This window comes from Equus caballus, chromosome 7 (genome assembly GCF_041296265.1).
Source record: "Equus caballus isolate H_3958 breed thoroughbred chromosome 7, TB-T2T, whole genome shotgun sequence".
Taxonomy (NCBI): Eukaryota; Metazoa; Chordata; class Mammalia; order Perissodactyla; family Equidae; genus Equus; species Equus caballus.
This window is the reverse complement of record NC_091690.1, coordinates 88,224,880-88,252,362: the sequence shown is the minus strand read 5'-3', so window position 1 is coordinate 88,252,362 and position 27,483 is coordinate 88,224,880. Positions and strand designations below refer to the sequence as shown.

At 55.3% G+C, this 27,483-nt stretch overlaps 2 protein-coding genes across 4 annotated transcripts in view; one reads left to right on the top strand and one right to left on the bottom strand.

The window, feature by feature from the left end:
• OTOG (otogelin) overlaps positions 1-13,588 on the bottom strand; it is a 95,007-nt gene extending 81,419 nt beyond the window's left edge. Inside the window, exons 1-14 of the mRNA XM_003365430.4 lie at positions 13,477-13,588; positions 12,763-12,857; positions 9,282-9,357; positions 8,091-8,183; positions 7,753-7,907; positions 5,873-5,991; positions 4,380-4,585; positions 3,391-3,521; positions 3,040-3,146; positions 2,516-2,625; positions 1,997-2,125; positions 1,033-1,141; positions 704-750; positions 98-243 (exon numbers count right to left, since the gene is read on the bottom strand). Coding sequence (XP_003365478.3) covers positions 98-243; positions 704-750; positions 1,033-1,141; positions 1,997-2,125; positions 2,516-2,625; positions 3,040-3,146; positions 3,391-3,521; positions 4,380-4,585; positions 5,873-5,991; positions 7,753-7,907; positions 8,091-8,183; positions 9,282-9,357; positions 12,763-12,857; positions 13,477-13,588 — 1,635 coding nt within the window. The remainder of the gene's footprint in view (positions 1-97; positions 244-703; positions 751-1,032; positions 1,142-1,996; positions 2,126-2,515; positions 2,626-3,039; positions 3,147-3,390; positions 3,522-4,379; positions 4,586-5,872; positions 5,992-7,752; positions 7,908-8,090; positions 8,184-9,281; positions 9,358-12,762; positions 12,858-13,476) is intronic.
• Positions 13,589-16,074: 2,486 nt separating this feature from the next.
• The window catches only part of USH1C (USH1 protein network component harmonin), a 47,809-nt gene continuing 36,400 nt past the window's right edge, over positions 16,075-27,483 (top strand). For all 3 annotated transcript variants that reach the window (XM_014741870.3, XM_014741869.3, XM_070273422.1), the window contains exons 1-2: positions 16,075-16,450; positions 26,741-26,808. In XM_014741870.3, the coding sequence (XP_014597356.3) occupies positions 16,415-16,450; positions 26,741-26,808 (104 nt within the window). In that variant the 5' untranslated portion in view covers positions 16,075-16,414. The remainder of the gene's footprint in view (positions 16,451-26,740; positions 26,809-27,483) is intronic.

Sequence of the window (27,483 nt, the reverse complement as noted above, 5' to 3'; positions counted from 1 at the left end):
TGGGGCCCTGCCCAAAATCCCCAGCCTCTGTAGGGGCAGATAGGGGCAGAGGGCAGGGGTGGCTGGCTGGATTGGGCCTGCGGTCCCCAGTCCTTACCAGACCACATGGGGCGTTCTGCAGTGTCACTGTGAAGGTGCCTGAGGAGCGGCTCTTGGCCAGGATGTACTGACACGTGGCAGGGAACGTGTACCGGCGGCCATCAAAGGTCGTGAAGTGGATGTCGCCAGTCACTGAACATTCGGCTGAGGGGCAGAGAAAGGCAGCTGACCCGTGGGAGCTGTCCCAAGGGACTGCCTCTGCCCTGCAGGCTCTGAGCACGAGGGGGAGACAGCATCCCGTCCTCAGGAATCAGGGCAGTGTGGGAGCCCCGATCAGTGGGGAGACACAGCGCCGCCCCACAGTCCTGTCTGACGGGAGATGCAGCCCTGCCCTGGGCATCTCCCTCTGACAGGAGACCAGGCTCTGAGTGTGGAGGCCTGTCTCGCTCCAAGCCCCCAAGCTCAGGAAGGTCCTTAGAAATACAGGACCCCATGAAAAACCCTCCCTGACAAGGGGGGGAGCAATCTTAATCAGGCCAAGCGGCTCTGAGGAACTGAGTGACCACCCCCTGTCCCACCAGCAGGCCTGGCCTCGCAGAGCACCTCTGCCCAAAAGCTGTGAGGCTAGAGTAAGGGGCAGCGTGCAGGCGGGGGTCAGACGTACCTGGGCAAACAGATGTGCTGCACACCCACTTGCCCGCAGTACAGGTGCTGAAACACAGAGATAAGGAGGCAGGGCTCACCTCCAGGCCTGGCATAGATGCTGGTGGACCACAGGGTCCACAGAGCTCCTGCCCCCCGCCCTCAGCCTTCCCATCTCTGAATGGGTGGTGGCAATTCCCCTACGGATTAGATCTAATGAGATCTCCTGCGACTCAGGGATGCTGAGTTAAGGTCCCCATGTTGTCAGGGCTCCCAGACCCCAGAAGGGCAGCCCTAGTGGAAGGCCCTGGAAGTCACCGCCTCTCCCCACCCCCAGCAGTGGACACAGACCAGGCATTGCAGTCTTCTTTCACCACAGAGCCAGTTGGGTACAGGGTCCCACGGAACTCACAGGGACACTCAGCTGGTGCCACGCAGCCCCCGTCCTCCAAGATCAGCCCTACGATGACAGCAAAGGCCCACTTAACTCACCCCTACTCCTGTTCACAAACCTTTCATGGCTCCCTACAGCCTGTGATAAAGATCCCCTCATCCAAGCTCTTTCACCACCGAGGCTGCTTTCAAACTTTCTCCTGTATAAATCCTTGGCTCAGGCCAGATCTGAATCCCCTCTGAGCAACTAATCTCACCTCCAGACCTCTACTCAGAGAACTACCCACCTCAAACAACCTGCATACTGACTAACTTCCCCCTCCACTCTTGAAAGCCTGTCACTGCATCTAGAACTAGCTTAGGAGCCACCTCCTCCAGGAAGCCTTCCCTGACAATCTCTCCCCCAACTGAATTCCTGTCTCTCTTCTTGTCTGAACCCATGAGCTGGTCCTCATCACACTACACCTTAGACTGGAGCGTGCATGTAAGTGTCTTATCACTGCAACCAGACCCCCAAAGTCAATGAATGTATCTTTATATTTTTTTATCCCAACCCCCCCCCCCCAGCCAAGTGAGCTGCACACTGTAGGTGGGCTGCAAATTTATACACCGTGAAAACAGTACATGGATGAATGTTTACACAAATGCATGTATGATGAGTGAATGAATGAATGACTTGTCCTCATCTATACACCTTAAAAAGCTCAGTCCTGATACAATTAAATACCCCATGAACCTCTCAAGAGCCTAGTTCCGCCACACCCTCACCTCCCTTAAGCCATTCATTCATTTATTCATTTACTGGTCATTCGCCTCTTCCTTCATTCATTCCACAAACAGGCATCCACTGAGCCCTTGCTTCACGCTCATCCGTGCCAGGCCAGGAAGACTCTGACAGGCATCCACTCTGCCCCTAGCATACCATCGGGGCAGTAGCAGCCGTCCACACAGGCGATCTCGCTGTCCACGCAGGACGCCCGGGTCTGGCAGGAGGCGGGGCAGCAGGCGATGCACTCATTGTAGACAAAGCCCTTCTCCTTGCAGCGCACGGCTCGGGAGGAAGGGAGCAGCACGCCTGTCGGCTCCTTACTGGCCCCTGCTCTGCCAGGCCCAACACAGCCCCTTCCCCAGGCCCTGGGGTGGGGGTGAGGGGGCTTTGCTTTTCCTGATCCCCTAGTTCCCATGGGAACACTGGGCAACCAGGAAACTGGCGAGAGCCTGGGAGGCTCTGAGAACAACCCTCATCCTCCTCTGGGGCCCAGGCCAGGCCCTTCCGCTCTGAGCCTCAGTATTCCCATCCGTCACATGAGGACAGGACCTCAGGGCTTAAAGCTCCGACAACCATGGCTCTGAGCGGGACAGGATGTTGAGCTGAGGCCTGAGAATGCCACCTCCAGCCCTGGGCTGCACCCCTCCCTGCCCAACCCCGGGCTGCACCTACTGCACTGCCGGAGCTGGGTCCTCCAGCCCTGCAGGGGCCGCCCCGCCTGGGCACACGCCCTGGCATACTCCGCCAGCGCCCGGCACCAGGTGGCTTCATCACCCACTGACCTGTGCGGGGAGACTGAGGGTCACCCTGGAGCAAGGCCCGATCTGCCCCCAGCCCTCCAGCCCCTCCAGAGACTGCCAGGGCTCAGGGCACCCCTCCTCCCCACACAGCTGGGAAAGGGAGCCAGGGAAGGCATCGAGGCATACTGAACCCCGACTGGAGGCAGGAAACCTGGGTTCTAGTCCCAGCGTTGCCACCAACTCGTGTGACCCTGAGGGGGTCACGCCCCATTTCTGGGCCTCGGTGAAGAGGAAGCCCTGTCCCACCCATGCAGATAAGAACTTCAGAGCTTTGGGAGGCCTGTCCATCTGCCTGGGATTATCAGGCTTAGTGGCCCATGTGCTGAGCCTCCCGCAATACTGGGAGAGGTCTCCCCACAACCCAATGCCGCCCACTCACTGCAGCTGCCCACTCACTGGCAGAGATCGCTGGTACAGCTGGCCGTGAAGGGCAGAGGGCTCACGTAGGGGTGGCAGGCATCAAAGGGCGGTCGCAGCAGCACCTCACACTGGTCGTACACACCCTGGGGCAAGGGCCGGGAGTGGAGCAGGGGCTTGCAGGGCCAGGCACAGCCCTCTGACTTCGCCAGTCCCAGATGGAACACCAACTCAGGCCCCAGAGAGAGAAAGAGGAGGGTGGAGAGGAGAGGGAAGGGACCATGGGCACAAACAACCCTGCGTCCCTGCAGCCGGTGGGAAACCAACCTAAGCCAGGCACTCAGGTGGGGGGTCAGGAGCCAGGGTGGGGGCTCTCCCCAGGGTCCAGACCTGCATGGTTCCCGGGCTCTGCTGCAGGCACGGTGGGCGAGGCAGGAAGGAGGTTGTGGGCCCTGGAGGCTGGTTGGGGGCCTGCGCTTGCCAGCTGTGCACAAACTCAGCCACATCATCCGTCAGCTTCCCTGTCGGGGAAAGCCAGCATGACCATGGGTAGGGGGCGGGGCAGGGGGCACAGAGGGCTCTGGGGGAAGGCAGGTGGAGCCACAGAGATGCCAAGAGTGAGGCAAGGAGTTGAAGAATCTGGCCTCCTGAGCTCCCATCCCAATCTGCATTTCCCAACAGATCCACTCTCCTGAAAAAGGTGATTGGTAATAAAAGTCAAGAATGCTCAGAACTTGCAATAGCTCCCTACTGCTCCAAACTCAGGGAAGGCGACGCCCTGCAATCAGAGAACTAGCATGTGAGCCTGGACAAGCTCCTGCACTGCTCTGAGTCTCAGTTTCCCTATATGTCAAATGGGGCCGACAATCCCATGAGACTATTGCTATAAAGACTACATGAGATGATGCATGTGACGCGTTCAGCATGTTCCCTGTGTTCAAAGGTGTCACTTCCCTCTTCAGGTCACAGTCCCCACGATTTGACCCTGCACCCTTCACTTTTACTTCTTACCACTCCTCTGTAGGTACCGTCATCTGCAGCTGGGCCCTTTCTCTTCCTGGCTCTCTCTGGCTCTCTGCTCCCTGCCCCCTACCCCTCACACCCACACCCACACACCTCGCAGGGTCAGTCCCATTAGATCCTCACACAACCCCGGTGAGACTTCTCATCAGGACTATTTTACAGATGAGGAAACTGAGGTCGAGTGGTTAAGAACGTGCCTGAGGCCGCACCCTTGATAGTAAGGGGCTCTGGCTTCCCATTAGGTCTTTAGTACCCTGACCCCAGGGTCCTGCCCCAAGGCCTCTCCCACCCCTCGGGCATCACCTGTCCCTCACCCCCACCAAGACCCCTCAGAGGTCACCCGCCTTGCACCTCACCATAGCTGGTCACCAGGTCATCCTGGGGGTCGGCATTGTTGTTCCCACACAGCCCATGGGTCCAGCCCAGGAACTCTGGGCTCATCTTGATGTAGACAGCCGAGGCGCCATCCCAGGCCAGTGTGAAGGCCGACTGATGCTGCACGAGGACGTAGCCGGCAAGCCGCTGCAGACGCACGCTCCCCATCACGTGTGGCAGCTGGACCCTGCAGGATACAGCCCAGAGCCTCAGGGCATCCACACCACCCCAACTAGCCCAGTCCCTTCACCAAAGGACCCACTGTCCCTTCCTGCACGACCCATCATGTACACGGCACCTGCCTCATCCATGCAGCCACTGGTACCACAGGATCCGAGGACCCCACTTTCCCTCCCCATGACCTCTTGGGGGCCCAGAAGTCCACCATTAGAGAGGGATTCCTTTGTCTTCAGAGTTTTAAAATTGCTTATTAAAATTGCAATTTCCCTGGCAGGGATAAATCTCAGAGTTCCCTTCTCCTAGACAGGAGAGATGGTATAAGCAGACACCTACTTTATTTTTTGTGTAGGGAGGGCAAGAATGGAGTGGGGAGAGAAAAAGCTGAGAGAGAAGAACAGGGGGTGAAAGAAAAGACGCAGGGCCACAGCAATCTTGACACTGTCCCAGTTTTCTGGTACAGGGTTTCCTTGCCAATCTGGAATTTGGCGATTTTCAACTCAGCTGAAAGTCAGGAAAGGAAAACAATAGAAGCATCTAACCTGCCAAAACTGGTACCAAAAGATCCATACGCCAACCCTTATTCATAGGAGGAACCTTGGGCCTTCACTTTATGCCCAGCCCCAGCAAGCGTGGTTACCCCATTTCCAGGTATGAAGCAGGAAACGAGAGAGGGGAGACGGGTCATTGCAGGAAGACCACTCACCCCCAGGAGCAACATAAAGGGACAGTGGACAGCCAGGGAATGAAAGGACAGTGAAGAAGAGACGAAAGAAAGATTTCAGAGAGGACCACCGTCTGGGGCCATTTAGGGTGGGACCAACCAGTCCCCATTCCTCATGGGGCCCCCCAACAAGGTAAGTGCTGGGACATCACTTGTCTCTGTCATCAGAAAAGGGTGAAAGCGTGCTCAGTATGTGCTCTGAGGAGACTTGAACTGTGTATGCTCTATTCAGGAAGATTTCTTTCAAATTGTGGAAGAAAAAAAATGAAGCATTCTTATAGTGGAAAGCTCTCAGCTATCTAGAAAACTCTGCTATTTTCCTGAAAACCCACTGTCTGGAAACCCATGGGGCCTGAGAGTTCCAGAAAATCTCGAGGGACTCATCTTTCTGCAAACCCTGCAGATTAGAAACCCGGCTGGTCTGCCAGTGTGTTCCTGCCCTAATGGTGGAAACTCTGCTGTTTGCCCCCAGAAAACAATTTCCTTTAGGTTTGAGAAGGGCGAGTGCTCACCCATCCCCCACCAATAGTGCCAGCAAGTAGGAGCGCTCAGGGCGGAAGGTGTCATAGTTACCTCACGCCTCCATGGGTGACCTCCTTGGCCAGATGGATCTCCTGCTCACCCGCCAAGAAGAGGCTGACAGACCTGGAGCAGGTGTAGGGCGAGGAGCCACACTGCGGGTCGTTGTGCACCTGTGTGGGGGGTTCAGAGGCCAGTGTGCAAGGTCCTGCCACAGCCTGGCCCTGAGCTTCGGTTCTGGGCCCAGACGCCCCTTATTGAGCTTCCGCTAATGCTAATCGCCTGCCCTCTGCGTGCCAAGCACCCTTCCTCTGTGATCCCTCCCAGGCCCCACCACACCACAGGCAGGTCAGAGCTGTGATTATCTGCATTTCAGAGAGGAGGCAGCTGCTGCTCAGACAGGTGGCACACACACAGCCAGGGTGTTAACCCAGGTATGACGGCTCAAATTCAGGGCTCCTTCCAGTACATTGTGCGGTCTCTTTTTTTCTGGATTTTTTTGTTTATCCATCCCAGGTCATCCAACCAGATAGAAAGCCCAGGTAGACACTCACACTATCTGACACTCATGCAGAACGAACACGCCTCCCTCACATATTCACTCATAGGGCACCCTCAATGCACACACTATAAACACACTCCTAGCACAGCCCTGGAGGCACAGTTAGGCCCTCCCCTGCACACGCAGACACACACGGCACTCCTGTGCCACCGTCACACACACATCTCCTCTGCCCCCTGCTCAGACAGAACCCATACCTCCAAGGCCATAGGACCCAAGGGGGTGGGGGGAGGCTCCCGGAGTTCAGAAAAAGGTCGCAAATGTGTCTCTTCCACGTGTGGAGACCCTTCCCAGGAGTGAACCTTCCACTAGATTACTCTTAAATGTGGTCAAGCAGGCTGGAGCCACTTCAACTAAAAGTGGGAGCTCTGAGAGCCATCCCATAGTCTAATCAAGTATTTTTCAAACTTTTTTGACCATAACCCACAGTAAGAAATATAAATATATACATAACAAAACAAAAGTTTTACAAAATAATATTTACCCCATTAATGTGTAATGCATTCTTATAATATTTTCTAGTCTCTTTGTTTTTTCTTTTTTCCTTTTTTGGTACTGGTTGTGACTCATTAAGTTGATTTCATAATCCAGTCCAATGCGTGGCACCCAATTAGTCTACGTAATTGTGGCACATCCATCATGAAATGATGTAGTCATCAAAAACTCTCATGTGTGGTCCCCCAAGGTAGAGAGGGCAGAATTGGTCAGAGTCCCCAGCCCATCCAGAGCACGGCCCCCAGGGCCCAGGGCAGCCTCTTGGCAGGTCTCTGCCTGAGACAGAAGGGGCATGCCCCGCTGGCAGAGGGGTGACACTGAGCACCAGGCTCTCCCCAAACTCCCAGCTCTAGGCCCTAACTCAGTACTGACCAAGGTGCCCTTCAGCAGAGCTGGCTCCCCAGGTCGACCTCTCTCCAGGTGGAGGTGTACTGACCTGCGCCTGAAAGTGACTCCCCGTGCATCACACGGGGCAAGCGTGTAAATCAGGTCTGCCAGACAGGGAGTCACACACGTGTTCGTATACAAGACAAACTTTTACTGAGCACCAATCCAGGTACTGGGAACACAAATGGAAAGATGTGGCCCCTGGGCTGGAAAGCCTACATCTGGTAGAGGAGACCAACCCAGAAACAGACCTCTGTAAGAGAAACGCAATGGCAGTGTAATGATGTGGAACTTTGGCTACACAGGGAAGAGCCCCTGAGCGAGCTCAGGAGTTCAGGGCATCCAGGAAGGAGTGGGTGAGAGAGAACTGTGGAGCCCCCAGCTCCTTCCAGGAGCAGACTGTCTAACTAGGACAAGCAACGCCCAGGCCAGCTCAACCTCCAGGGCCCAGTGGAGGCTTCCAAGACAGGCAGGGCAGGGGAGACCTCACCTGGACTGAGAAGGTCTGCCCCTCGGGTTCATGGCGCCCCATCAGCGTGTAGCTCCCCTTCCCAGAGAGGTAGTAGTAGAGGCCATCAAACGTCTCTACATGGTGCTGTCCCCACGCCCGGCAGATGCTGTCCCGCTCAGGGCCGGCATTGTACACTGAGCCAGGGAAGAGAGAACGCCTCTGTAGAGCTGCAGTGGGCATCAGTCAGAGACTAATGGATTCTAGCCCTGGCATGGCCACTCCCATCCCCCCACCAGCCCAGGATCCCCAGACCTCATGTCCACAGCTTTTCCTGAACCCATGGCTCATCCCAGGAGTGGGATGGAGCCCAGACCCACCCATCTGGCAGCGCGGCCCAGTGGCATTGAAGCGTCTGCAGTCACAGAAGGCTGGGTGCACACACTCACCACCGTTGAAGCAGGAGAACAAGTCTGTAAGGGAGACACAGAAGGCACCTCCCTATCAAGCCGAGATTGGCAGAACCCAGGGACGTAGCACCTCCCTCTTGCGAGGGCACCAGGCCCCAGCCCTCCCAGGGCTACACAGACCTCAGATCCCCATCACAGGTAGCCCACACATTCCTTAGGAGATAGCCTTAATGGGGGCACAAACAGTGCCTCAGATGACTGCCTGGCCCCCTCCCTGGTAAGTAGGTAGGGTGGGGTCTCAGAGAACTTACCTTCGAAATGCACCAAGTGGCCCCCAGGTCAGCCCACCTGGGCCTTCAGCTCCCTAAGCCAGAAGTTCCTGGCTGCCAGGCAAGGCAGGCAGAACTGAGCATATGGAGCCTGCCTATGGGGAGAGCAGGAAGACTGCTCGAGATCGTCAAGTACTGCTCTCCTCACTGCTCATAAGCTCAGGGGACGAGGCCAAGGCATAAACCGGGGGCTGCAGGAGAAGCCTCATACTTGGAACACCGTAGAGAGAAAGGCCACAGAGGATGAGAAGACAGAGCACAGCAAAGTGCGGTGAGGAAAGGAGCCATGAGGTGAGAGGAGAGGCCATGGACACAGGACAGGGTGAGGGGAGAGGCCACAGACACAGGACAGGTGAGGGGAGAGGCCACAGACACAGTACAGGGTGAGGGGAGAGGCCATGGACATAGGACAAGCGAGAGGAGAGGTCACGGACACAGGATGGGGTGAGGGGAGAGGCCACAGACATAGGACAGGGTGAAGGGCAATGCCACAGAACGTAGAAAGAGGCCACAGAAACAGGGTGATGTGGAGGAGACAACAACCACTAAGCACGGAAGCACAGCATCACTGGGATCAGAGACTGTGAGTGAGGAAAGCCACAGGCCCACGGTCATCAGAACAGGACACTAGAGAGGAAGTGCTCCTTGGTCAGCAAGGGGAAAGCAGAGTGGAGTTGGAGGCCAAGGCTTGGGACGGTGGAAAGAGGCCTCGTGCAAAGAAAGGAGGTCACAAGAGGCCCCGAGGGAAGCCCTGACCTGCCGTCACAGGCCTCTCGGTGGGCCAAGGTCCTCCCTCGCACAGCCCACAGGCCAAAGGGAGGCAGCCACTTACAAGATGGTGCACATTTGGCCCGATGCAGCCGCCTTTCCCAGGAAGACATGGCCAACGAGTCCAGGGCTTCAGCCTTCTTTTAAGACAGAAGGAAGAGAAGGCGATCAAGGGCTGACCTCAGGGAGGGCAACCTTCCTGGAGGTTACAGCCCTTCCTGTCCATCACCTGGATGGAGGGAGGCCCCCTCGCCCTCAGTGCCCCTCCACCTCCCCAGGCCCATCTCCGAGAGGTATGAAGAGGTATGGATTTTCAGGCCTGCTCGAGGCCCAAAGGAGTGAGGCTGGTTTTTACCCTCCAAAGTGGCCTCTTGGTGGCCTGACCACACCCCCTCCCCTCCATGCTCCAATATCCCCCAGTCTCCCCACCTCCTCCCCTCCCTAGTAAACCTTTGTGACCGCCACAGCCCCACACAAAACCCCCTTGTCTGGAGAACAAACACAGTTCCTCCTCGCCACAGAAACCACATGGGGCAGAGCTAAGAAACAAAGGCAGCCCCTCACCCCAGGGCAAGGGAGCATCTCACCCCACCTGCCACCCAACCTTCCTTTGGGGCTCTTCCAACAGCAACAACAGTGCCTCACAGATCACTACCCACGGGCCTCAGAACTCAGCTCCACGTCAGGACGCTCCCTGACACCACAAATGTGAGGAGGACACAGGCAAAGCATAGCTCAGAAACCCTATTTTCCGGACCAGAAATCCCAATGCTTGGTCTCTCGAGATATAAGCCATCTGAAATTAGGGCTGTACTGGACATAACATGCATTCAGTCACCACCGCATGGCTAACTGACTAGGAGACCTGGCCTCTCGGAACTCCTGCCTAATGTCACCTGGACTGGGGCCCTGGGCACAGCAGTCTCTCCCTCTCGGAGCCTCAGACTCCTCATTTGTACAACTAACCAGAGCTGCCCCGGCCAGACGCACAGAACAGGATGAAGTCCCTGCCCTCACAGAGCTCGTGTTCTCGTTCCCAGGGCCAAGAAGGCACAAACCACACTGAGCGTGTTTGCGTCATGTGTCTTCCTCCCCCTTGTCATCTCCGCAGCCCCAGACTGAATCCCCAGCCTCCAGTGAAGAACTGGGAACATAGAAAGTATCCAGAACCTTTGGTCCCCGAGCCCAACCCCAATCGTTGCCCCTCCTTGCTGGCCAAGTCTCTCCACCTCATCCCCGGGCACTCGTCCCCTCCCTCTCACTGTCCTGCTGACCCCCTGAGAGGTCACTGGCCCCTCCTCGGCCAGGATTCTCATCCCACTTTGGCCGTGGTTCCTGGGCCCTCCTGGACTCTCCTGACGGTGCAGACCCCAGGAGTCAGGCTTCCACCCTGGTCATAAGCGATCTCATGGGGCCTCAAAGACCACAGGAAATGGGAAAGAGCAGCGGGGAAAATGGCCAACACCAACGTCCCACGGTCCCCAGAGAACCCAGTTAAACTTGGTCTTTGTATCTCTTCACTCTGCACCTCCACCTCCAATGTGGCCTCTGAGGCTGTGGTTAGAGGGCAAGACGGCCTGATCTGCAGAATCGAGGCCACTTTCTGGAGAAAAGTTTAAATCCTGTCCAAACGCTTAGCTTCACCTTTATGCGATGAACCCCTCTGACAATCCAGTGAAGCCTACAGGCCCAGTCTCAGAATAATGTTTATAAATATATAAAATAAAGTGTAAGATGACAAAGGACATTGACTATATTGCACTAAGGTTATAAAAATATTTTGTAAAAACGTGTGACAATAATATTAGTACTTCTTTATTAACACATTAAATAACAAGATCTAAGCATCAGGTCCTATCACTGCCAGAATTCTGAAGCAGTGAACATAAAGGAGAGCGAGGGACATCAACGCCACCTGTAAGGTGATATGACAATATCTGTGATTTCTGTTGGGGACAGTTGCCAACACTGCTAATACTCTTATGGTTTGTAGCCTATAGCAATAAATGAAGGGAATGCTAAATTTCAGCTAGACTAAGATTCCTGTAAATAACAACGCATTTTTACCCATCCAAGTTCGTGGACCCTGGGTCTACACCATCCATTCTCTGGGGAATGACTGAGCTCTGTGGGAGTGAGGCAGCATTGAAATGAAGGTCGGTGGGCTGCTGGTCTGGGACCCCCTCCCGTACCCATGAGGGCATTCCAGGCAGAAGCCTTTGAAGAGTCCCCGGGTTCACTTTCTAGCTAATGGCCTCAATCCCCTCAACTCCAGTTGCCTTAAAGTAGGGCCACTCCAACCCTTTATTTGTTCTAAGGAGTAATGTGAGAAACCTGCTGGGGTTGCCTGGTCCAGATGCTCCCCAAGGAAAAGGCGGGGGCCTACCCTGGAATCTAGCAAGGAAAGAAACCCGCCAGGGGAATGAGCTGCTTGGGTAAGGATCATTTCCTCCACTAAAATGCAGAGATCCCTTGAGTCCTGTGGGGCATTCATGGTGTGGGGAGACAAGCCAGCTCCACCTGCTCCCTGAGGGCCCTGGCACCTACCTCGATTTCCCCATCGAGAAACAGAAGGATAACATTATCTTTCAACTCAAACCGTACCTGACTGTGATTCTAAAACTTAGCGCCTGGAAAAGTGGGCAAACGAGAAATAAAAAACCCAGATAACTCACAGGTTAGAGAACGATTGCCCCCTCCCACCTTGGGACCTTCATATCTATTTCCAAAGGACAGGTATCTGGAACACATTGTTTTCCATTATGAATGATGCTCCCCAACCTGCTGGCACAAGGAGGTACCCAGAGCTAATCCCTAGGGCCAGGGCGCATGAGCTGAGGCTCAAGACGGTCTAGGGACCAGCTGCAGGTGGGCTGGATTTGTAAGATGTCTGCGGTTATAGAAAGCAGACAAATGCAAGCCAGGGTTAGACAGAGAACCTGAGACTCCCGGTTCACAGACCAAAGACATCTGGCAAAGGGGGAGAACAAGCTGCCACCTCTCCTGAGAGCATGGAGGAGCTCGCGGGGTGGGCAGTGGGGAATGGTCAAGACTCAGAGTACAGAGTTCGGGGCTCTGCTTCTCAACCAACCTTTCCTTGCAAACCCCACCAGGTGGCCGAGGTTTTGTCTCTCCTCTCAGGGCAGCATTGCTGGGGCACTGCTCGGGGAATGGAGAGGGGCCTCTGACAGGGTTTAGGGTTTTCCATGCCAGGCAGGGAAAAGAGAACTCCAGTCTCCCAAACCTTCACCTTCCTACTTTCACCCAGGGGAGGGGAGAGCTCAGCTGTCTCCTGATGGTGCCTTCATGCCCTCCTCCTCTAAAAAAAAAAAAAAACTCAGCTGGCTGCAGGGCCCCAGGAGATTAGGAAAGTGGGAATGGATGTGTCTTATGAATTTGCATACTTCAGACACCTACTAGGAACCTTGTGAATAGCTGCAGAGACAGCCATCCTGCAACCTCTAGAGCTCCCAGCCAGCCTCTGACCCAGACAGAAATAAGCTTCCATCCACCCAGTGAAGCCCCCTTCCCTGGGCCCTCCTTACCTGGCCTCCCATCACTGCTGTAGCATCCCCTACGGCAAGGATCGCCTCCTGATGGCTATGGCTGGATGAGAAACAAGATTGGCATGGGCGAGGGACTAGGAATGGGCCATGCCTCCCCACCTCTCCCAGACCCATCCACCCTCTGTGCTAACCCCTGGGATCACCCATACCAGGAATAAAGATGGGAGCAGCGGGTGGGGCAGCCACAAGCTCCCACCTACTCACCTGGGATCCTGGTTTGGCTCAGGCTGCAGCTCTGCATTGCCCCGGGGTGTGGGTGCTGCACCTGGGGAGGGGGTTACTCTTCACTCAAGCTATGGCTCCCTTCGTTGGGCCTCCCACACGGGTCCCCCACCTGCTAGGAAGCCTCTCCCACATCCCCAGGCATCCCCCCATTCTCTCTCACCACAGCCTTCTCAAATCCTTTCTCCCCCTCCCTGGCGACTCTTCTCCAGCAAGGGTCTCCCTCTTTCCTCCCACTCTCCGTGCCCCACTGTTGTGTAGTTCCCCACCTTGGGTCTCTTCCACCCATTGCCCTGGCTGTCGCTGGCCTCTCTTCCCTTCTCTGCTCCCTCTCTCCCCGACCCTCTCCCTGGCTGTCCCCCTGTCCTCCCTCAAACCTTCTCTCCTTCCTTCGTCTCTCGAACCTGCCCAGGCCCTTTCGCCTAAACGTTCCCTCAGGCCCTGGCCTCCCCTAGCCCACCCCTCTCTCACCGAGAGACTGGACCCGCAGAGACTGCCCTGCGGGCTCGGCCCGGACCTGCCAAACGCAAGCGAGCAGCAGGCAGAGCGCCGGCGCGGGGGTGCGCGGGGCTGGAGCCCCCATCGGGGCGGGGGGACTGGGAAGCCTGAGCGCGGGCCGGGATCGGAGTGCCTCTCCCGGCGAAGGCAGGGTCACACCTCCACCCGTTGGCCGCTGTTCCTCCAGCTCTCTAGCCCCAGGGTTCCCTCGGCCCCTCCTCCCAGGCGCTTGGCTCCTCCCCGACCTTGAGAAACAGGACTGCCCAGCTCATTACCATAATTTAGGCGCCTGACGGTGGCCCAGCCTTCGCCCTCCTTGGCCTGGGGCTGCCTCTCCCCAGGGAGGCTGGATTCAGATCACTCAACCCTAAGTCCCCTGGGGGAGCAGGGAGGCAGCGTGTGCAGCCTCCAACATCCCTTACTCCTCAGAGATCCACAGCTCAGGAACCTGGGTCCTGGAAGCCCCTTACACCAGAGCCCAAATGCTGGTGTGAGACTGGTCTTCTGTTCTCCTTTTACAGAGGTCCTGGGACATGCCACTCAGTGGTCAGTGGCCAGTAGCAGAACCAGGGCTCAGGCCTACAGAGTCCTAGCCTGTGCTCCCACACTCCCCATTACAGCCTCCTGGGTCCCCAAATCCCCACCCTGCTCCCAGCTGTGAGCCCCTCCAGGGATGGATCCTGCCTTAGTCTTCTGCATGTCCAGCACTAGCTCAGGCCCCAGCTCTACAAAGGCCGACTGAATGACAGCAGTGCCTCACACTCCCATATTATTGCTCCCATCAAAGCCAGTCTTCTGCAAAAATAGCTCTAATTTTGTGATCAGGTATGCTCTCTCTCCAGGAGGAACATTAAAATAGTGGAAATGGGGGCCTGAGAGCCTTGGTAGTCTTTGTATCATTCTCTTGGCCAACTGAGCGGTGGAACACCAACTAGATGCCGGGACTTGCTGCTGATGATGATGACAGTGGTCGTGGTGGTGATGATGGCCCCAGTAGATCCCTGGGCAGGGGTATAGATTTGGGATGCATGCATTCATTCATTTATTCATCCATTCAACAAATTTGTTGAGCACCTATTCCTCGCCACACACTATTCTGGAAATATAGTGGTAAATAACGCACACATAGCTATTCCCACACAGGGCATTTGAAGCCATGGGCATGGATGGAAAGGTGAAGGGAGAGCCAAGGGTGGAGACTTAAAGAACACTGGTTAAGGAACGGGTGGAGGCAGGGCCGTCTCAGAGGAAGCTGGAAAAGGAGCACTTGCAGGAGAGGAGAACCAGGACCCTGTGCTGTCCTCAAAACAAAGAGGGGAGCATTTTAAGAAGAATAGAGTCTGGGGGGGGGGAGGTCATATAAAGTAAGGACTCGCGTGCCAGTGGATGGCATTCCCCCTCGTAAGGGCAGTTGCGACTGTGTCTGGACTCTAAAAATTAAATAAACAGCCATATGACATAGTTATGAAATGTAGGGAATGAACAAAAAGAAGTTGGAGGGAAGAATATTTTATGTGTCTTTCCTGGACCCTTGACAATCCCACAAGTCTTTCCCTTTATCTCTGACTTAACTAGTTAGTACTAAGGTGAGAACATGGATAATATTTTAAGGTTTTTCTCAAGGAGGGATTTACATGTTAAACTAGACAATAATTTAGCCCAAATAAAAATAGTCTGCTGCATGACTTCCGCTTTTCGGGGTGGGATGCAAAGGAGGGGGTCTTTAGGCGCCCCTGAAGTTACCCTGATTTGGGCTGCTGTTCATCTCCTGTCCCATGCCCCCGACATGGTGCCATCAGGTCAGGCCCCCACCCTGCGGCAAATCCAGGCAAAAGTTCCATATCTAAAGGTCCCCAGTCTCCCCATTCACACCTGGTTTATCGCCCCTCTTCTGGGCCCCCGATTTCCTCTCAGTCTGTCCCAGGCTTGGTTCATTGTCTGCACCCCAGCACTAGGCCTAGGAGTTGAGCAAACCTTGGTTGAATTGAATCAAATGAACTAGATGGATCTGGGCCCTGGGTAAAGGTCAGCGGTAAATCAGGACGTCATTGCCAGGCCTTTCCATGCTTCAGTGAGTGAGAGAGAGAGAGAGAGAGTGTGTGTGTGTGTGTGTGTGTGTAGAGGGCACGTGGACTGGGGGAGGTTGGTTGAGGAAGGGCACTCCAAGCTGGCTCAGGCCTCTGCGGGCCACAGTAAGACCCAGCCCCGAGGAATTCACAGATTAAAGTGAGAAAGGCCCACGGAAGAGGCCATTTTGGAATGTACGCTGAAGGTGAAATGCGTGACAAGGGGTGACAGCCTCAGGCGGGCGAATGGGCCTCTATTTGTGTATCCAGAGAAAACTGACTAGATTAGCCCACCCCCTACCCACCGATGTGAGAGTCTCAGGACCTCTGTATTCCAGCCCCCACAAAAAAGTCCCAAACGTCCTCCCCAAGCCTCCCCGAGATCCTCTCCCTCCGCCGCGTGTGTTTGGGGGCCATTCCAAGAGGCGAGCAAGCCTCGAGTCCAACCACCGCCACCGCCGCCGCCACCACGTACACACACTCCAACCGGTTTGCTCCCGGGGCGTCCGTGGGAGGCAAGGAGGTTCAGGACAGGTGTCTCCGGCCTCCCAGCTACCCCGCCCCCGTCCCCGCCCCCTCCAAGGCCCCGCCCCAGGTCCTGCCTCCGCCCGCCCCAGTCCCCCCATCACCCCCAGGCCCCGCCCCTGCCGCTCAAGGCACCGCTCCCGCCTCCTCCCCCTCCAAGGCCCCGCCTCCGCCCGCCCCAGGCCCCGCCCCATTTCTCCCAGGCCCCGCCCCCGCCGCTCCCAAGCTCTGCTGGTCGCGGTTGCCGCTCCTGCCGGGTCCGGCAGCCAGGCACCCGAAGGAGGGAGTTGTGCAGCGACGCGGCGCGATCTGGCCCAGCCATGGACCGAAAGGTGGCCCGAGAATTCCGGCACAAGGTCAGAGCTGCTAGGGGCGCCCCAAGCGCCCCGGATGCCTCCCTTTTCCATCCGGGCCTAAGGGCTCTGGGTGGTCTGGGACACCACCCCTGCCTCCCCCTCCCCCAACCTGCCCCCAGGGTCGTTTGGTTGCCAGCAGGGATCCCCAGTTAAATAAGGGAGGAGCACTGAGACTCCAGGGGTGGGAACCGCTAAACTGATCTCCTGCAAGTGTTCTTTCTCCTTCTGCCCTCTAGGGGCTGGCACTTGTCTGGGGTTGGAATTCCTTCTAGCCTTGGCCTAAGATAGGACATTTCTCTGAGATGCCCCATAGTGGGCAAATCCCGCAGCTCCTAGTGCCCCCCAGCTCAATTGGAGCATGTGGAGAGGGTCCTGGGCAGTGTCTGAGAAGTGAGGATTCCTAGGAAGGGGAACTGGGTGTCTCTCTCTGTCCTTTGACCTCAAAACACCAGTTAGAAGCACTTCAGGGAGCCCCTGCCCTGCTGAAGGGCATTTCTTAGGGCCCAAGAAGCAACTGAGGAAGTGGTGGTGGCCAGGGGCAGTGGGAGGAAGGGAGGAGGTACAGAGACTCAGCCAGATCCTTCAGGCAGAACCACATCTCCCCTACTGTGGCCCACTGAGGGGCCTCACTGGGGGTCCAGGATCCTCAGAGACCACCACTGGAAGCTGCTGGATTTCACCCAGGGCATTTCCTGAACTGTTTCCAGAGCACACAAGAGCTGCTGAGGCCCTGAGCCCAGAGAGACCATTGCAGGAAACCCAGCAGACTCCCCACCAGGTTTTAGGATGCTTCAGAGCCCAAGGGTGAAGCTGGGGGTGTCTGGAACTACCCAGACGCTCTGCCTGAGGGGCAGGTGACTGTGTGCCCTGAGGCCCTCCCAGAGCCCAGAGGGGCAGTGACTTTAGACCAAGCCAAACCCCTTCCCAGGCCTGAGAGGCAGAGCTCAGGTAGGCAAGGTTAGAGTGCTTACCCCCTCCCTCCCCACAGAGAGGCCCAGGGGAGCCGAGGACCCAGCCAATGTGGGGGCCACGGGGGCTAAGGGCCAGGGGCCAGGGGTCAATCATTCACTTCATAAACAGGTTTTGAGCACCCGTTCTGTGCCAGGCCCCGTCTCTGCCCTCAGACTGCTGGTTGTGTGGGTGGGAAGCAGACCCTCCACTAATAATTACCCGTGGCTGGGTGCTGAGTGTTGGGATCAAGGTTTGGTGGGGGCACAAAGGGGACAGCTCACAGTGGCAGAAGCCTCCTAAAAACGAGGCCTTGGGCATCCCAGGGGTGAGAGCGAGCTGGAAGTTCAGCGGGAGTTTGGGGGGCTGGTGCATAGCCAGGAGAGCCTGGGACAGTGTTCACCAGCGCATCCTGTTGCGGAGGCTGTGAGGGGAGAAATTTCAGCCGCCAGGACGTTTGGTAAGTGTAGGTTTCAGGCACCTGCCATGAAGGAGCACAGCCTCCCGTCCGCCACCCCAGACTCAGGCTTCAGTTTCAGCTCCCTGCCCCTCAGCTGAAAGTAAAGTGGGCTTCTCTTTTATCTTCTCTTCCTGGTTTTCTACAACTACACTTTGCCTCTTTAGAGAGAATTTCCTCTGGGGTCCCCAGTGTCTGACTGGGTCCCTGGGTTAGCCCCCGTTCCTCTTCCACAGGCCCCACAGGCTCCAGAGGGCCTCAGGCTTGTGTGTTTCCACTGCCCTGCTCTTCCCCACCGCAAGAGTCATTACCTATTAATGCCTGGTGTGTACAGGCAGGGCAGGCGCCGTGCTGGGCAAGGCCGGGGCTGGACTTTGTGCCCTGCTGCTTCAGAGACAGCAGCCACCTTCCCTCCCAGGTTGGAGATCATCTGGGAACTGGGGAGAGAGGATGAAGCCGCAGAGGATAGAGATGGGGGCACACAGACATACTGGGTGAAATTTGCAGCTTGCTATTAATTGCTTTCTAAATGTCTCTTCCTTAGTATTTCAGAGCAAGTTTACCTATTCCCAAGGGGTAATCTAAATCCTTAGTTATTGGAGGTAGCATTAAAGGTAGTGTATTGTCATGGAAAGTGCTGTGTGACCTTGAGCCAGTTATTAACCTCTCTGTACCTCAGTTCTCTAATTTGTTAAGTGAAGATAATAATATTTACCTAGTTAGGTTATTGTGAGTGTCGGTTGAGATCTACATGTGTGTAGGGAGCTTAAATAGACCTGGGCACTTAGTGAGTCCTCAACAAATGTCCACTCTTCTTGTCTATTATCTGAAGTTAGGCAGAACTGGGGTCCAATCTCAACCCCGTCACTCACTGCCAGTCAGACCTTGGGCAAGCCGCTTAATCTCTCTGAGCTCTAGTTTCCTCAGCTGTGAGATGAGGTTCGTAGTGCCTCCTTACAGGACAGTTAGGATTAAATAGGAATTCAGGTGCTGGCTGCTCTGGGCCTACAGTCACCAGTTGGTCAGTGGCCACACTGTCCCAGCTGATGCCTGCAGAGCATCGTGTTGGACGAGCCAGCAGGCTCCAGGCTGCCGAGTAGAGTCTATTCCTCTGGGCTTGTGTGGTTTCCTCAAGGACGTCAGCAGCACTTGCGTGCTCTTCCGGTCACAGCTTTGGGCCCAGGGTCCTGAGGCGAGGGGAGGGGGCGTCTTCCCTGGAGAACCGACTTTTCTGAGGAAGGCGGCTCTTCTGCCACTGCCCCTGTGTGTTGTAGGAACTGGGTTACTCATTTGCTCAGAGTCTTTATTGCCTGTTCAGCAGTCATGCATTTATGGGGACTGTAGTGTCTCTTGCCCCAGGACAGGCATCTGGGTGGGGGGATAAATAAGAAGGTCAGAAAGAGCCCCTGCCTTCTAGGGATTTGCTAACCATTCATTCATGCATGCATGCATGTACACCTGCAATAAATACTGCCTGAGCTCCCAATACATGCCAGATAGTACTCTAACCACTGAGTAACAAAACAAAATCCCTGCCCTTGAAAGAGAGCAATGAGGAAGACAGACAGTTGACAAATAAACCAATAAAAGTATCATATAATACCAAATAGCGATAAATGCTGTGAAAAAAAATAAACAGGGTGAGGAGATGGAGAGTAACCAAGGGAGTCAGGAAGGCCTCTCTGAAGAGGTGATACTTGAGCAGAGACCTGGGAGAAGTGAGGGAAGGAGCTGTGGGGATCTATGTGGGAGAACATTCCAAGAAGAGGGAACAGCCAGTGCAAAGGCCCTGAGGCAAGTGTATGCTTCCCTTCTTTAGGAACAGCAACTAGGACAGTATTTCTGAGAGGAATTATGGAATGAAGAGTAGTGGGAGGTGGATTAGAGGGAGTTGGGGGCCTGGCAGGCTATGGTCAGGACTTGGAGTCTTGTTCTAAGTGTGATGAGAAGCCAGCAGAGGAGTGACATGACTGATTTACATTTAAAAGGGATTGCTCTGACTAGGGCCAAGAGTGGAAGGCCGACCACCGACTAGGAGGCTCCTGCAGCCTCAGCCAGAGGTGGGGGCTTGGACTAGGGTGAGGAGTGGTCAGACCCAGGATCCATGTAAAGGGAGCCCTGGCGGGCTTTGCCAATGGGTTGGCTGTGGGTGAGGAGAGAGGGGCATCAGGGGGGAGTCTTCATTTCGGGAGGAGGAGCAGATTGGTGGGGACAGAGCAGGAGATGCTGGAAACGAAGGGTCCCATTCTGGGTGTGTGGAGTTTGAGTTTGAGATGCCTTTGGGGCCTGTAAGTGGAGAGGTGGCTGAGAAGGCCAGTAGCTGTAGGAGTCTGTGGACCGGGGAGGTCTGCGCTGGAGATCAGCCTCAGTGAGTCCTTGGGGCATACATGGTAGTTCCAACCCCGAGACTGGTGATGTCACTTCAGGAGACAGTGCAGAGGGAGAGAAGACCCGGGACAGAGACTGCGGCACCCCGGACTTTGAGGAGAAGGCACAGCCGGTGAGCAGGAGAAGGAGGGTGTGATTGGCTCAGCCAAGTGCTCTGTCAAATGCTGCCAACTAGTTGGCAGGACACCAGTCTCTTGAAAAGGTGAAGGGTAATAAAACAGGAGTTGAATAAACCCGTACTGTCTGGGATGCACGCTGGGAAGGCCTCGGAGGAAGCGTGGCTGCATCCATTCCCCCACCAGCACTTCTGGAGGGCCCCCTCTCTGCCAGCTGCTGAGACTACAGAGTTTGTTTTCATTTACTCTTACTTAGTTTTATTTAACATACACTTAGAACTTACTGTTTGCCAGGCTCTGTTCTAAGCATTTAACAGTTATTAACTCATGAATAATAAAAAGCAATTATTAATCCCTCATAGAAGGATGATATGAAATAGGTACTTTTGTCCTCATTTTACAGACGGAAACTGAGGCACAGAGAGGTACAGACCCAGAAGAGGAAGGGGCTTGTTGACCTCGCCCTCCACACTCCCCCCAGCCTGTGTCTGGGCCTCACACAGATTACTGAGGAGACAGGAGAGTAAAGAGAGAAAGGACACAAGCTTATTGAGTCCTGTGGCAGGGGTGGGACAAAGTGGTGTCCTGTGTGCAGAGAGTGACAGGACAGGCTTTGGGGGGAGCTGAGGAAAAGCTTGACCAAGGACAGCCGACACTGAGGCATCTTAAAGTGGGAGGGAGAGCTCACAGACAGGAAATGCTGCTGGCACCACCACAGCCCCACCGGCTAGGGTCCTGGCAGGAAGCCGGTGGCTCATCCAGCCAGGAAACGCAGCATTTTATGAGGGGCAGGGACACAGGAGCTGACAAGGTGTGGTAACAGCCTGGGAGCAGCAGCAGGAAGCCAGGTGCTCCTGGAGGGGTAAGGGGAGAGGGGCTCCCCAGGAGAGGAGGAGCCACAGCTGCAGAGAGAGGCCCAGACCTGCCACAGGGCGGGCATCAGAACCCCATCCCCTTTCTCCTCATGCCCGCTCCCTGCTAGGGTGAACACAGTAGGAAGCAAGGGCAGGGAGCCCTGGCAGAGCTTCCTGGCACGCAGGGCAGGTGCAGAGGCTGGGGAGCCAGTCTGCAGGCACAGAGGACGAAATCCAGCATGCATTTTGGAGCCCTGGTCACTGTCCTGTGTACTTTACATATATTCACTCATTTAATCCCCACAACAGCCCGAGGAGAGTGGAATTACATGCATTATTTAATTATTCTTGCTCTCTTTCTCCCTCTTTGGCTGGGTGCACACGTGGAGTTGAATTTGCGTGAGCTGAATGTTGTGTGCTTCCCCTGTGCGGCTGTCCTGAAGGGCCAGTCCACATGGAGGAGCTGGGAGAGAAGGCTCGAACCCAGAATTTGCCTCCAGTGCCCCCAAAAAGGGGGCTGAACCCCACTCCACCTGAGCACAGAGCACATAGCACAGAGCCAGCAGAGCATCAGCTGGAGAGCGCTGATGCTGATGGAGGGGACCAGACTCGAGGTGGGCGAGGATGGGGGGTTGATGTGATAAAGAGCCTCCCCCCAACAGTTATTTGTAGATGATGGCCTTCTTTAGGGTGTCTGTGCCCATATCAAGAGGGATCCAAGACAAGGAAAATCTTTCCAAAGGTAGTTGGAGAAGGAAGACATGGTGTCTTGCACACAGGAGGTGCTCGATAAATGTGTATTAGACAAATGCAGACAAAAAGTTGTATCTGGTAGCTGGATGCCATGTGGTAGTTTGAAAAAAAAGCAGGGGTTTTGGAACCAGCAGGCATGTTGGAGTCAGCTCTGCCACTTCTCTGAGCCTCTATTTCCTCGTCTGTCAAACGGGGATAATAATACCCTTCCTCCTCAGAGGGTCAGTGGGAGGTTGAAGATAATATTGTAAAGGTCCTCTGGCGTGGTGGACGGTCAGTCAGCACAGTCGGGCCCAAATGAGGGAGCTGGACAAGAAGGGCCTCAACCGGGCAGGCAAGTGAGGAGTCTCTGGGCTGGGCATTGTCAGGAAAGACTCTAGATGGGGGGCTCGGGCTTCCCTTAAATGAAGGCAGGGATCAGGACGGGAGAGGAAGGGCAGTGTGTCTTGAGTGGGTCTAGAAGCTACTCTTTTGTGATGAGCTGGAAGTGATCTGAGAGGAGACAGGTGCAGGAGGCTGCAGCGGGTGCATGCTGAGGAGCGATGGGAGGTGATGACCCTGGACTGGGCCAAGGGGATGGAAGGAAGGCTCTAGACTAGAGCAACTGGGGTTCATTCATCTTTCAGCAGACACCACTGAGCGCCGTACTCCGGCGTGCCTGGCACGGTGCTGTCGAAGACCTATGCACGCCAGGCGCCTTCCAGGTGCCTGAGCTCAGGGCCTTGGGAGAATGGTGGAGCACGCCCTGGAGCAGGGCCTCCCGGAGCTGAGCCTTGGGCTGGGGCCGGGCACACCTTCCCAGAGGGTTTGCTTGAACTTGGAGTCCAAGGAGGAGGGGATACCGTGTAAGTTTTTTAAATATTTAAAGAGTGAAATTCGAATTACCGTGATGATGTTTACTGCATGTTCAGGCTTCCAGAGAAACTCCCTTCTTCCTCAGTTGTCTTTCTCGGCACCTTTTGAAGCCAAGAGGGTGAGATGTGAGTGTGCTTCCACTCGGGTGTGGTCCGAGAACAAAGCAGTGCTGTTGTCAGTGAGTCTCTTTGGAGACATTTCCGGGCGGGGGGCGGGTGGGGTGGGATGGTCAGGGTCGTGACATGACCTCCATTTCGATTCATCACTTAGATTCGTTCCTAAAGGCCATTCCACGTAAACCGGGTGCTTTCCCAGCTGTCATGGTACATAGATAATTTTTAATTTATTTAATTTATTAATTTATTTTTTTAAGATTATATTCTCTTCAGAAGATATTGTTTATTTTTTTTTGAGATTTTTTTTATTTTTTCCTTTTTCTCCCCAAATCCCCCCGGTACATAGCTGTATATTCTTCGTTGTGGGTCCTTCTAGTTGTAGCGTGTGGGACACTGCCTCAGCGTGGTTTGATGAGCAGTGCCATGTCTGCGCCCAGGATTCGAACCGACGAAACACTGGTCCGCCTGTAGCGAGCGGAGCGCGCGAACTTAACCACTCGGCCATGGGTCAGCCCCTAGATAATTTTTTTAAATGGGCAAGTTGGATTATGGAGGGAGACGGGACATTCGGAGTGAGGATGGGGAGGTGCCAGTGTGTTGGGGGAAGGGCCTGCTCACCTGTAGCATGAGGCCCACTTAGGAAATGATGGAGATGACCCTGGAGAAGCGGGTCAGGGCAGAACTGGAGACCAGGATTTGAGGGACCTGACTGGTGAGAGGGGGTGGAGGTCGGGCTAAGGAGCTGAACTTTGCGGTTGCCTGAGACAGAGATGGGAGGACGAGATTTCTGGGTGGGGCGTCTGGATGCAGCCATCAGCATTGCAGGGCTGCCTACAGCCCCCGGGAGTCTGGGTCCCAGGAACGGGCTCTTTCCCACAAGGATCATTTCCAGGTGATCTGTGCTGGGCCTGGGGAAGTGGAAAAATGGAATCCTAGACTCTGCTCTTGGAAATTGCCTGAGTCTTCCACTCCCACTTCCACCCAATGCCCAAACGCTGTCTACCGAGGACGCTCCATCACTTCTTAAGCCTAATGATGCAGCGGGAGGCATTTCTGCAGGGAGGGGTGAAAGAGGGCGTCAGTCCTAAGGCCTCGGCCAGTGAGAGGCTCCCTTTCCGATCCATTTCTCAGTGTCACCAGGAAGCCCTTTGGTCGGGGCATCCACACTCCAACAAAAGCAGATAGGATTTTACGCTCCCCTCCGAGAGCAGAATATCAGAGAGTCATTTGAAAGATGTCTGCTTCCTCACTCATTATGGATGGAGCCAAAGGGGTTTTCTTAACAATGTGGAGGAGAGAGATGGGGGTTCGAGATAAGGAAGATCTTGAGAGCAAAGGGTTTGAAATTTCGACCTAAAGAGGCCCTGGAGTTTTTCTCTGGAAGACTTGGGTCAGACACTCAGTGGTGCCTCAGGAGGAGCGTGGACTCTGGAATCAGATAGACTGAGGTTCAAATCTTAGCTCTGTTTCTTATTTGCTGTAGGACCTTGGGTGAGTTGATTATCCTCTCTGATCTTCAGTTTCTTCATCTGCAAAACAGTGGGAGAACATTTGTGAGATAAACCAATGGAAGAAAGCCCAGGAGCAGCTCCTAGGGCTGTCCCGTGGGGCTTCATGGGGACTCTGCAAACATGTATGTCCCTTCCCCTTCTGTGCCTCTGATTCCCTCCTCCCATCTGATGTGGACGGGCATACCAGGAGCCCGGAGATGGACAAGGTCACTGCCTGCTTACTTATTGACCACTTGCTGTGTGTTAGGCACAAGGTATTTAGAACAAAACAGACCTCATCCTTCCCCTCATGGGGTTTTCTGTCTGGTGAAAGAGACAAACCAATGCATGAAAAAGCAAGCTTTTAGTTTCAAATTGTGATTGTTGTAAGGAAGGAACTGGAACATCTCAGGGGGAGGGGAGTGGATTGTGTTTGGGTAGGTGAGCAGGGACGACCTCCCTGGGAAGGAGGCCGGCCATGCAGGGAAGTGGGGAGGCAATCCAGGCAGAGGGAACAGCATATGCCAAGGCCCTGAGGCTGGAGCCGGTGTGGCCCATGGGAGGCACTGTTAGGGAGCCCGTGTAGGCAGGAAGAGTGGCAGGAGGCAACGTTGTGCTTTGATGAGTCAAAGGAAGGAATGTGGATTTGAGTTTTGTTTTAAGTACAATGAGAAACTGTTGAGCAAGTGACATGATTAAATTTATAAGGATATTTCTTGTCCCTGATCCTAGGGGAGTTCAGAATTTGTCTCTGCTCAGACTCCTCCACCATAGCCAAATGTGGGCAACCCAGGCCTGTCTCGGTGAGGTCCACCCCTTCTCCTACAGGCCCAGGCAGAGAGGTCCTCATGGAGATGCACTTTCAGAGGTGCCCGCATACGTGGTATGTGCGAGAGCCCGGGCTGCCACCCTAAGATTTAGGACCACCTCCTCAAGCAGGTGCTTCTGTCCTCATCTTCTGGCTGGCTGGGAGCCCCTTGCCTGGAGGAGAGGGGCAGTGATGTAGGAGAAAGCAGGAGGGCCCTTCTTGGAGCAGGTGGGGTGAACTCCTCTAGCAGCTGAAGCCCGACCATGAGTCAGTGGAGGGCAAGCCTCCTGGGTTGTTCTCATCTTCAGTGAGATGCTCAACCTGATTTGAGAGGGAAAGGGGATACTGCCTGGTGGAGGCAAGAAATCTGCATCCTGTACCCCCTGCTCAGGCCAGAAATCCCAAGGGCAGGGCCCTGCATGTCCTCTCTGAATTGGGAAGACAGACTTCCCCCAGCCTTCCAGAACCCTTGAGACCCCCACAGGAGAAGAGCAGGCTGCTCCGGCCCTCCTCTGAGGACCAGTCAGGTGGGGGCTTGCAGCTTCCAGCAGCAGCTTCTCACTATGGGGAGCTGAGGCCCTGGACCGTGCTGTTGGGCCTGAAGGCTGGAGGGGAGAGGGACCCAGTGATCCCTGGAGCCTCCACCTTGCCCTCCTACTCAGTCTTGGGCTGAAGAGAGAGCCAAGGATGCGATGTGTAGAGAGTCACACTGAGCTGTTTCAGCGAGTGGAATCTGGGACTCCTGGCCCACCAGCTCCCCTGGGGTTGAGGTGCTAATGAAACAGCTCCTGACCCCGACCTTGAAGTCCCAGCCATTGACGTCAGCAAAGTTGAAATGATGTAACCTGACTCTCCCCCTGTTGGGAGGGGGGGGATGCCCTGCAGGGACCTGGGGAGGGGAAGGAGTGGCCAGAAGTCAACCAGCTTAGGCCAGGACGGGCCAGGGCAGAGTTGCCCTTGGCATTGGTGACGCAGAAGAACTGGGTGGTAGGGTGCTCCCCCAGGTGGGATGTGCTATCTGAGCGAGTGGCCCAAATCCTTCCTGAAAGCAGTTCTCCGGCACTACAGCCACCATCAGGTAAGACAGTGGACTTCTTCCAGACCGGGGAGCCAACATGGGCATTGCTGCCCTGGACATGGGTGACATAGCCATGGGGGTGAGCGGCTGCACTGCTGCCATCAGAGTACATCACTGTCACGTGGGGGTTCACCTGTGCGCATATGTGTGTGGGTCCCTATGTGCATGCATGTCACCCCCCTGGGGATGAGGCTTAGCCTGCCATGTCTGGACGTGCACAGGCATGCCTGTGACCATGCTAGGCTGGTCTGTATGGGTCTGATGTGTTGGGGTCAGAGGAACAGCCTGGCCTCTGGCTTCCCTCCTCTCCTCACAACCCCGGCCCTGAGGAGCTGCGGAGGAGGTCCCCGTGGCGGCCTCCCCACCCCTGGGGCCTGCTGTCGGGGTGCGGAGCCTGGAGCTGTAATTCGGCCCTTGGGTTTTCCAGGTGGATTTTCTCATTGAGAATGACGCGGAGAAGGACTACCTCTACGACGTGCTGCGGATGTACCACCAGTAAGTGTGCTGCGTCCGGCTCCTGGGCACCACCCTGGGGCCCTCTGTCTTCAGGGAGCCCTGGGATGGGTTGTTCTGATTCAGGAGGACCTCCCCTCCCATCCTGGGGATCTTGGAGCGAAGATGCTCAACGGGAATCAGATGGACACGCTCTTTGTTTCAGCAAATATTTACGCAAACACTCTGTGCGTGTCTCTGTGCCAGGGGCTGTGGGTGCACATGTGAACAAGACGGACTGGCTGCTGCCCTCAGGTTGCTCACAGTCTGGCGGGGAGGCTGTCAAGCATCCAGACAGATTCAGTAGTGTGGTTGCTGGGGTATGACGGGAAGGGGCAGCTGGCCTCAGTGCCAGCATCGGTTGCCTCCTGTCACCCACCTGCTTTTTGACTCATTCAACATCCATTTATAAGTCCTGCCACTTGCTGGACACCATGCAGAATCTGGAAATGAATAAGATTTGCTTTCTTCCTCGAGTAGCTTATGGCCTAGTGGGGGAAGATGGACGGACACTACAAACACTTATTGTGATATACGTTACGATAAAATAACTACTAACGAGAAGTAAGAACAGGATGTGAAGAAAGGAGTTGTCACTTCTAACCGTGGGGAGAAGGACCGAGAAGGCTGGCGCTGGGTTTTGAAGGATAAGGATTTTGATAGGTGGAAATATCAGAG